Below are 11,117 nucleotides of genomic sequence, written 5' to 3'. Positions count from 1 at the left end.
CCCAGCCAGGCCTCTATCCACTCAGCCTTTACAAGCCCATCTCTTCTACCCAAGGGGTTGTATGCCAAAAAGGGCTAATCTTCTCTATGTTGGAGAGCTGACAAGTTGACCAGCGCTACCGAGGTTCCCAGATACCTGGTCAGGGAGCCTTGTATAGGTAGGGAGTCCTTTTTTTGCTTTTAAAGCCACCCGGACAATTCAAAGACACAGTTTTGACTGAGCAGAACCAATTTTTATCCTGTCTGGACATCCTCAGGCAAGAAGTAGTGAGTTAGGCATAAAGGATACTTTTCCTGGGGTATGGCTACCAACGGCTAAGCAAGGCTCCCAGCCTCATTTTCATACAATAACTTGGAAGACCAGTGCTCAATGACATTGTGCTCAATGTCTGCCTTGCTCTTTAGTCCTAGGTGGTGCCCCAGCACGGAAGTATCCAACTTCCCCAGGTCTCTCCCTTCCTTTCTGGACTCCCCCCCGGGATGCCATTATCCCAAAAGTCTCTACTCAGGAATACCTACCCACACATTTGTTAAGGCACAAATTAGAGGAATTTCTCACAAGGTTCAGGAGACTCACATCTTAAGACAGGAAAGTGATAGGCTTCCTTTAGAGAAGTTGCAGCAGCCACGTGAATGTGAGGAGGAGTAGTAGACAGTGGGTTGTGGATATGGGAACCTCACAAAACCCCAGAGAAAGCACCTCCACAGGAAACCTGAGAAGGGAAGGCCATGCGCAGAAACACTCCCAATGTGTTAAGAAATATTAGTTTTATTTAACCAGTTTTCACAGCTGAATATTTATTCTATAAAAACTTTACAGAGTGTACAGTTTATATATAGTTCAAACTACTGAACCAAAGAGTAGGTCCCACAGATGCAAAAATACTGTCCCAATCCATCCAAGGCAAAGACGGATGTACACACACACTGCACAGCGCTCCACACGGCCGGGAGGCGTCAGTTCTGAGTATAAACTTCAAAACTGTACAAAAATAAGGTTTTGATTTTATTTCAGTCTTCATACATTCAATATGATTGCAAGCCTAGAAGCCTTAGTAGTAACAGGCATCTGTAGTTAGTCCCCACACCATGGGGTACTTGTGAACACGAAACCGTGCGCAGTATATGGCAGACGTAAAAGCAGAGACCATGGGTAATAAATGTCAAATATAAGGTAGTTCTTTTCTGTTCTGAAAGGAGTTTATGTATTTAATAGTGTGCCAAGAGAATTTTAAATTAAATAAAATATACTCTAAGTGAGCCTAAAAATTACACTTTATAAACATAAAAAATACTTTTGGTGTAATACATCAATCATATCTGCAGATAGACAAACAAAACTATGCAAAGTAGTAGTTCTCACCCAGCCAAAAGAAGTACTTTTGTAGTTATTTTTTCAAAAGGGTCAGAAAAACTATTTAAACCCACTAACGCTAACTCATAACTTAACAAGTAACACTTGAGCTATGGAGTGACTCCCAGACACTGGACCACCCGCTTTCCTCCAGAGACACTGGCTTCTTCATGGTGGCTGGGTAAGAGCGGGACATTAAGAAAGGTAGAGTCGGTGGTCTAAGCACAAACCCACCACCTGTGGGATTTCCATCAGGGATGCTTTTCCTACAAGGTTGGTCTTAATTTTGATCAGAACTGTTTTCAGCATTGAGGTACTCGCACTTCTCCCTTCCCCCTAGAGGCAGGAACATATTTCAAACATTTCTACATGTTTCAGTAGAGGGAGGGGGTCAAGGCAGGCTAGTATTCTTTAGGGTCTGTGATCTAGATTTAAGAAAAAAAAAAAAAAGAGTAAAACAAACATTATTCTAAACTCTTCTGTCACCCAAAATGAAAACATAATTCCTTTTAAAAACAAAAAATCCACATCTAGCTTCCAAGAAAATTAGAGCTTCCAGGAGGACCCTAGTGCTCAATGACATTTTTATACTTGTGTATACATGAGTATAAAATAAAGACGCTTAGACAAAGAAGCTTTGTAGTTATTTTAAAGTTACAGTACTTAAAAACTCCTCGGCAATAAATAGCTTGGGTGTTTCCAGTTCTGCCTCCAAGCACGAGCTACTGTGAAGGATGACGTAGCAAGTGGGAGTCACTGATGTCCCGCTCAGCTTGCCAATCAAAACTCATCGATTTTCCGCTGTAAGTACTTCAACATGGAGTCCATGCCCTGGGCAGAGCCCCAGATCTTCTTCAGCACCTCGCACTCTCTCTCGTTGGCCTGCTCCAGCTCCATCTTTATATTGCAGCGTACCAGGGCTTTGGATTCCTCCAGGACCTGTAGCAGTGAGGAACCATTAGTAAGGGTCGGCTGTTTATAGGCACTAAAACTTTGCTCAGATGCATGAGAGCAACCACTAAATTATTACATGCCAGTGCTATCACGGTTTAGCACAGTTAGCCCTGCGTATCTAAGTTCCACATCCCTGGGACTCAACAATGCTGGACTGGAAATATGCAGAAAAACTAAACAATGCTCATGCTAAATACAGACTTTACTTCCCACCTCAAAATCTAGCACAGCCTTTACTCATAGCACTGCACTGCAACAGGCACCAGAAGTCATCTACAGAGATGACCTGAAGTGTATGCAGAGGTACACGTAGACTATAGCAGGCCATGTTGTGTAGGGATTTCAGCACTTGTAGATTCTGCTCTCCATGGAGGGAGGCATGGTGGGTACAGAGGGATGTCAGGATATTTAACATTGGACACTGAAACTTCAAACAGCTCAAGGTACTTGTTTGAGATGACTTGTTACACAGACCCATACCTACCTCTGGACCAGCCTTGATGTACCACTACTGCTGTGGGATGGCATAGAACCCAGAGATACCCCACTCCATAGCGGGTAGAGGCTCAAGGAAAATCCCCAGAGTGCTTTCGGATGTAATTTTCTAAACAAACCATAGCTTAATTTTAACTGTAATGGCTGCTTGTCTATCTGCACAAATTTAGGTGAGAGTTGATTGGACTGATAAAACACTTCACACATTGCGTCATTAAATGCAATGAATGAGGAGGGAACACTCACGGAAACCCAGACCTCCACCTATGTGTACCTAAGCATGTGATCGCACAAAAGGACTCTGCTGATGGTAGGAAATGGTTAGCACTGGATGTGGTAGCCGTGCACAGGACATATCAACCTGGTGTCCATTTCCACAAGAAACACCAGGTGAACACATCTGGAACATGCTACCAGTCTAATTTAATCTCCGTGGAAGAAAAGGTTTTTTCACTCATTACTTTAAAAAACAAAACAAAATAAGACAAGATACTGTGACTTACAACTGGGTTACAAGAGGCCAGCTCCTTGATTCGAACCATGACTTCCTGTGTGAAGGTTCCTGGCCAAAACACCTGGGAGACCAGGCCCTTGCCACACGCCTCCTGTGCGGTCAACTTGCGTCCACTGAACAGCATTTCATTTGCCTAAAAGGAAAAGAGTTGACATGTGGTGAGACACTGGAGATGAAGTCTTGGAACTTCAACCCTCGGAGACACAGGCTGAGGATGGCGTTCTGAGCTTGTCAGACTCTACCTTGTATCCTCTAGCGGTCACAGACCATGGATGGACCATGGCCAAGTGGGTGGGTGGAAAGAGTAATACCATGGGCCAGTTTAAAAAAAAAAAGAAGAAAAACACTTGCTTCATGATGTCATTCAGATTCACAAGGACTTGGACAAAATCCAAATTTGAGGCTGTTTTGTGGTTAAGTTTGAGGTTGCTGGTGTAACTTCCCCTTCACCCGAGTTTCTTCTTCCCATACAAGTGAACTCATTTAGAACATAACCAGGATCTGAGCCATTAACAAGAGTGGATAATTTGTGTTCTAAAGGAACTTAACCCAACATAAAACTATGTATTTTCCACAAATGTTCTAAAGATAGTGGCATGTCACTGCTGAAGGGGTCACTTTAGAAGCCACACTTGTCAGAGACTATCCAGGGGGAACTGAGTATGCTTCAGTTACTGGTGTTCATTTTAAGAGGGTTTCAGTTACTTTTAGATTTACTGGATAAAACTAATACAACTTTGCTTTTAAAAATGACAGAGGTATATACTGGATTCAAGGCCAAGGTCAAGCCCTGGCATGAGGTGTACAGATGTCATATCACTAATGCTAGCACAGGCAGACTAAGACAGAGAGGATTTGCCCAACAGTTTGTAGAACAGCTCATGTGACCACAGCCGAACTATGTTTTGCCTTGCACAGATATATCTTGCGGAGGCCCCAGTGGTCCTGATGACCTGGGTCATAAGCTTCTCACACTAGGTAAACACATACCAGATGACCCCCCTTTTCAAGAGGCAAAAACAATGAAGAGACCTTACAGTGACCAAATACAACTGTTGGATCATACTGAGTATTTGAGTCTTGCACAGAGCAAACAACATACATTGGAGATCAAGTGTGGCAGCTGACTCGCTGCCCTTCTACCAAGGCAGAGACTGTAAGCAGGTATGTGTGTGTGTGTGTGTGTGTGTGTGTGTGTGTGTGTGCGCGCACATGGGTGCAGACAAGAAGAGTCTGGGAGGTTGTGAGTATATTGTCTAAAGAGGAGCAGGCAGCTTGAGCTCAGTCTTGTACAAGCTCAGAAGCTTAGGATGTTCTCTGAATGGACAGCCTGTCAGTGAGAAGATGATCGATAAACATACACAAAACCCTGATGTGTTGCCAGTGGTGGCGCATGCCTTTAATCACAGCACTTGGGAGGCAGATTTTTGAGTTCGAGGCCAGCCTGGTCGACAGAGTGAGTTCCAGGACAGTTAGGGCTACACAGAGATACTCTTGTCTCAAAAAACCAAAAAACAAACAAACAAAAAACCCCCTGATGTGGCCTTATTTTGGTAGTTAAAGATAGTTTCTCCATAGGAATATTCCAGGGAGATGAAAGGAGCCCCCCACAAGAGTTCCAGAGTACCTGGGATGTTCTTTAGTGATGACACCACCACTCAGTCATTAAGTTAAGTGTGTCCTCAGGACAGCAGATACTGATGAGCTTGCCAGGCTCAGCAAGGCTGCCTGAGCACTTCTTCCTGGCTCTCCTGTGGTCTTGATCTGTCCTGTCATTCCTTCTTCCCCGCTTTTGAGACACAGAGAAACACTGAACTCATGACCCTCCTGCTCTTTCTGCCTTCTGGATGGCAGCTCCCAGTTCTTGGCATGGCTTTCTTCCTGTGTCAACCTCTTTTCCTTGAGCTGCCTGTTTGGGCCACTCACAACCGTCTCTGCTTTGGCCTACACTTTGTCCTGGCAGCTCATCTCCCATCTCCTGGTCTGCCTGGCTCCACAGCCTTTTGTTATTAGACAGTCTTTTATGGTTTGTGTTTTTCCCTCCCATTTCATATGGTTGGAATGTGCAGGACAATGAAAGAAATTTTAAATTTTATCCAAGAGTGTAAGAGACAGGGCTGATTCGATGCATTCCACTTAAACAGGCAGTCGGTTTCAGACAAAGGCTTGAAGAACCAAGAAATCATAATAACCTGCAATCCAAATCTACCCAATGATGATCTAACAAAAACCCATTAAAAAAACCCATTTTCTTGGGCAGACTAAATAGACAAAGCCCTACCCTGCCAATCTGCTGTGGTTTTAAGATGGGAAGTTTTAGAACTGTGGGGAGGAAGGTGGGCAGATCACACTGCTGGTAGGGTTTGAAATCAGTCCTTGGCTTGGCAAGCCTTCCTGCGCTCACACTTCTGTACACACACATACACACACACACACCCCACATGCCAGTGTTTAAGCCTGGGCCATTCTTTCTGTTCCCTTTAGCAAAGGCTACCCCAAGTGCCAACTACTATACTGGCCCTGAATGTTTCCTGAGTACACAGATGTGTGGATTCTTGAAATGGAACAATGTCAAGGTGTATGGTGCATGGAAGGTACTCCATAGATGCCGTGTGGGGTGCTGGATGGTAGACTCCCCACCAGCAGCTAAGCAAGCCAGTGTCTGGCCCTTGTGGGACACACTGAGGAGCTCACACAGCAGGTCTCCCTGCAGGCTGTTTTCTCCTCACAGTGGTATGCCTTCAGTAAACTCTCCAGACAGAATTTGTATACTCCAAGTAGGGAAAGCCAAACTTGCCCCACCCAAGCAGGCCTCTGAAAATTCACACACCAAAACGCCACCCCAAGAAGTAGATCCCTTTAGCAGTCACAATGCGAGTCACCTCGAAAGCATTCAGTACTTGCTGCACAGGCTTCAGTCAAATCCTCTGCTCACAAGGTGGGAAGTTACACTGTGTGTGGCTGGGTCTGGAACAGTGGTTCCTCAGATTCTGGGGACATCCCGGACTCAGTGAGTGTTTTGGGGTAGGGTCCTGTGCTGGAGGAGGACATGGAGTGGCAATACTGACTTCTTCTTCTTCTTTTTTTTCTTTTTCAAGACAGGGTTTCTCTGTATAGCTCTGGCTATCCTGGAACTCACTCTGTAGACCAGGCTGTCCTCGAACTCAGAAATCTGCCTGCCTCTGCCTCCCAAGTACTGGGATTAAAGGCGTGCACCACCACTGCCCAGCTGGCAATACTGACTTTTTTTTTGTAACTTATTTATTTTATGTATATGAGTATACTGTAGCTGTCTTCAGACACACTAGAAGAGAGCATTGGATCCCATTACAGATGGTTGTGAGCCACACTCACTTAACTGTTGAGCCATCTCTCCAGCTCGGCAATTCTGACTTCTAATGACCAGTATCTCTTCGAAATGTCTCTAGCCAGACTTTCAAAGTAGGTAGGTGACAGGATTCTTTACTGCTAGAATTAGAAATAACTGTTGGCAAATAATCTATTTTAAAAACAGCTCACAATGAACCTAAAATTGATTTTATATGTTAAATATGGCCACAGCTGAGAATAGCTATACAATCAGATTCCAAGTTGAGACAAAGAGCAATTACTGTTCTGGACTTATCTACCAAGGAAACCATCTAAAGAGTAGGCGTTCATAGGGACTGACTTCAAGCCAATTAGGAAAATTTCCAAGACTAGTGAATTCTTTAAACTTTAAAATTATATTTATTTGATCAAGAGAGAGAGAGAGAGAGAGAGAGAGAGAGAGAGAGAGAGAGAGAGAGAGAGAGAGGACGAGAACATGTGAGCATGCATGCTGCAATGTATTTCTTGAGAGCAGAGTTAGTCTTTTTCTACCATGTCCATCCAAGGATAGCTCTCAGGCATACCTGCTAAGCCATGTCAATGGCCCAGTGCTAGTGAATTCTTGAGATCCCCACACTGACAGCATTTGGCTCAGGGGCTCTATAAATGCAGCTGCTAAGTTGTATATGCCTGTCTGAGACTATTCAATCCTCCTTTCAGATGGGCTCTTCATGTGCACCTTACCCACCATCTGTCTACACAAGGCATTTGTCTACACAGGGAGGATACACTGCCAGACTTTCAAAGTAGGTAGGTAGCAAGATTCTTTAATTGCCAGAATTAGAAATAACTGTTGGCAAATAATCTATTTTAGAAACAGCTCAAAATAAACCTAAAATTGATTTTATTGGTAATGAATGACATGTGATTGTTAATCTTGATGGAATTTAAAGTCACTTTGGAAACAAATGTCTATGAAGGATTTTTACGTCAGTAAAGTCAGAAGATCCACCTTAAATGTGGGTGACATTTCACTCTGGGATGGGATCCTGCAGTGACTAAAATCAAGAAACGGAACACCCATCTCTCTCCTCAGTATGACTGGTACCTTAAGCTCCCACAACACTGACCATGTGGTTAGATTTTGGGCTAGGGAATCCCTAGAATGCTGTAAGAAGGGCTTAGTTAGTTATTCTGGTAGAGTTTGGAAGACCAGAGTGCTGAGGGAGAAGTGGGACAGTGGAGGTCTGGCTCCTGAAGTCTATAGGGAACCAGGCGAAAGGTCATTCATGTGACATTCTGGCCAGTGATCTGGATGCACTCCACTCATACTCTAAAACTTGACTGACGCTCAATACAGAGTGGATTCATCTGTCTGCTGGAGGAAATACCAAGACATACAGCATGCTGATGGGTGGCATGGCTTCTGCTCACAGCTCTCATACAGGTCCACACAGTGAACAAGATGTGGAGCAGAAACAACATTAAAAGTATGAAGGTTAATGAAGAAAAGGACATGAGCGAGTTTAACATTAACAGAGAAGGCAGATGCAACTGTTAAAAGAGAAACCTGGCCCTCTGCACTGAAACATCAGGAATGGTGTCCTGAAGGGAAGGCCTCACTTGGAACACTCTAACTTCTCAGAAGGCAGATTCATTTGAGAAGAGAGCCTGAACTGAGAATGCTGAAGAATGATTTCTCTGATCAAAAACAATTGCCTACAAAAGTGCTTTTTGTGGGTGCTAAGCAGCCAAAGCACAGGTGCCGTTAGAGCTTTGGTTTACAGGGACCAGTCTTCACCCACTAAGGGCTGGTAGCAGAACTTGGCAGCACTGTCTGTATAGTACCTGACTCTGATTGACAGGATCACCCAGTCTGTCCCATGGTTTCAGAGACAGGCAGTGTTTGGCAGGATCTGAGCCCCTGAACAAGGCTACTACATGGACCCGAATATGAAGTCTCAGTTGTAATGATGATTCCGGGATGCAGGAGATGGCAGGAACATGAGACTGTGCGTGCTGCAGGCAGCAGAGTTTTGGGAGTGGGGTCTGGTAATCCTAGTCCTTTCGTAGCCTAGACAATTCTATTATCAATGCCAGATGACAGATGTGGGACAGGTTCAGTCATGAGCCTCCATCCTTCCCTGTTGGAATGTACTTATCCTGTACTATTATTACATGCTAGAACTAGCTTTTCCTTTTATAGTATAAGAGATTACCTTGAATTTCAGATTAGACATGGACTTTTAAACTGTTAAAAGACCATGAAGAGCTACAGTTGGACCAAATGCATTTTTGCATTATGAGATGGCCATAAGACATGGACTGGAAGGTTACAGCTTAAAAATTATAGCTTAAAAGTGATGTCTGCTTGTCAAGTTGACAAGGAGTGGGCTTAAGAGAGCTAATACCTATTGTCAATGGGATTTAGAATCACCACAAAACAAAGCTTTGGGTAAGTCTGTGAGGGGTTTTCTAGATTCTGTTAACCAAGGCCACAACGCCCACCTTAGCTGTGGGCTGCAGCACCCCATACACTGGGGTCCTAGAGAGGAATCAAAGCAGCAGCCCTTATTTCCACTCCACTCCATCTCCATAGCAGATGCAATGTGGCTAGCTGCCTCCAGTTCCTGCTGCCACCACTCTCCAACCACAAGCCAAATAGTTCCTTCTGTAAAATGCCTTTGCCAGTTATTTTATCCCAGCATAAAGTAACCAAGACCCATGGAGGCTGCCAGAAGACTTACAGCATCACTAATTTGGGAGTTCTCCCGGGACACAAATTTAAATCCCTGGCAAGTTCCCCGGGGGAACAGATTGCCCTTGCTCCTGCGATGCCTCTAAGGTGGAGACCTCTAAGGAGGAAGTAGCCTCAGGCTCAGTGAAGGTCAGACCAAGACTGCTGCTGGTGACAAGGGACAAAATGCCATGTAGGTTGTAGTGAATGCCAGGAAGGTTACACTTCAGTCCTGGTGTTTTGGAGCAAGACTGGGCCACTCTTAGCAGCAAAGGATGCATCTATGAAATGTCCACAAATGCAAGGCCTGTACTATCATCTACGTGGCACAGACAAGCAAGTCTAGGTTAGGATAATATGGACCTGCACCAGATATGGCCCTGATGAGTGGCCAGGCACCTGAAAGTTGGGGACAACTGTATGTAGGGTAGAGGTATATAGAGGAGAGGAGGGAGGAATGGGAGGGAAATAATGCAACCTGCTGCATCAGGTCCATACGGAAGGGGCACTGAATTGGGTGTGGCTACTAACACTGGCCAGTTGTGGTTGCTGTCCATGGTGGTCCTGGAACTATAGTCATATGATGCAGAGCATCTCAGCAGTGACTCAAAGATGTCATGTGACTGCTATTATTGCTGTCCTCCCAATGGAGATATTTGCATGGAATCATTCCAAAGGACACCAGCTCCTGGTAGAAACCTTCAGCCTGTCCCAGCTTATAGGCTACCAGGCTTTATCAGGCTTGGCAGTCTGCACTGCACTGGCCTAGACACCCTTCACAGAGGAAACACAGGGATGACAGAACCACAAGGCTGTGTGGCCTGTGTATGTGTTTGAGGTATAATGAGTAGGTGTTGTTTCCTCATCGACAGTACATCATATCTTTAACAGCAAAGAGGCACTTCAGTAAAGCAGAAGGTTCTTGGTTTTCTCCTGACCGACTGCAGCCATTATGTTCTATGTGGGGCAGTGACTGGGGCTGAAGCCCTTGGGAACAAATGTCCCAGCAGAGTAAACACCTGGGCTATCAAAAGGGGAGCTGTGGAGGCGCCCTGCATGGCACTGAGACCAGAGGGGCTGTGGAGGCTGGTCTCTTCTACTAGTTTTCATTTTAACAATCCATTAAAAATACTTTAATACATGAATAAGTTTAGACTTATGGAAAAGTCTCAAAAGTTCCCCTACATTTCGCTATGTTGCATCCTTGACAGGTTGCATTTTATAATGACAAAGATCCAGAAAATTACCACTTATCTTGCCAGCTTCCACACTGATGTCTTTTCTGTCACTCAAGAGGCCACTCAGGGCCCTGTCATCATTTATGTCCTACTGCTTCTCAGGAACATCGCTCAAGCATACTGTGGGTCTGTCTGGGATTTTCTTGTTGACTGGACTGAGTGATGCTCTGTCAGAGGGTCTGCAGTGGGAGGCTACAGTTGTCTTTGTATCTTCTCAAGTGTTTTGAGATCCCTGTGCCCTATTTACAAGTTGACCACTATAAGGGAGTACCTGCTAGGCTTTCCACCGAACCAACAAGAGGAAGCAAATATCTTTGCCCTTCTTTGAAATTCTTGGGTGGTTTTGATCGAAACTCCTTATTATCTAGTCTCCCTCTTCAGAGTCTGTTCCAGGAAGATGCACTTGGGGATTAAAGAGATGTCCTTCCCTCAACTGTGCAAGAGGTGGAGCTCAGAAGTAAGGGAATGGACTATGGTGAGCAGAGACAAGTGGTTGTGGTTCCTTCCAAGAAAAGTC

General features: G+C 44.7%; 1 protein-coding gene across 8 annotated transcripts in view; it reads right to left on the bottom strand.

Moving 5' to 3' along the window:
- Positions 1-750: 750 nt before the first annotated feature.
- Positions 751-11,117, bottom strand: part of Cdyl (chromodomain Y like) — a 204,267-nt gene continuing 193,900 nt past the window's right edge. For all 8 annotated transcript variants that reach the window (XM_031358726.1, XM_031358727.1, XM_031358729.1 and 5 more), the window contains 2 exons: positions 3,306-3,449; positions 751-2,292 (listed from right to left, as the gene is read on the bottom strand). In XM_031358726.1, the coding sequence (XP_031214586.1) occupies positions 2,134-2,292; positions 3,306-3,449 (303 nt within the window). In that variant the 3' untranslated portion in view covers positions 751-2,133. The remainder of the gene's footprint in view (positions 2,293-3,305; positions 3,450-11,117) is intronic.

The sequence above is a fragment of the Mastomys coucha genome, unplaced genomic scaffold, assembly GCF_008632895.1.
Source record: "Mastomys coucha isolate ucsf_1 unplaced genomic scaffold, UCSF_Mcou_1 pScaffold7, whole genome shotgun sequence".
In the NCBI taxonomy this organism is placed as follows: Eukaryota; Metazoa; Chordata; class Mammalia; order Rodentia; family Muridae; genus Mastomys; species Mastomys coucha.
Note: the sequence above shows the minus strand (reverse complement) of the source record. Positions and strands in the feature narration are given on the sequence as shown.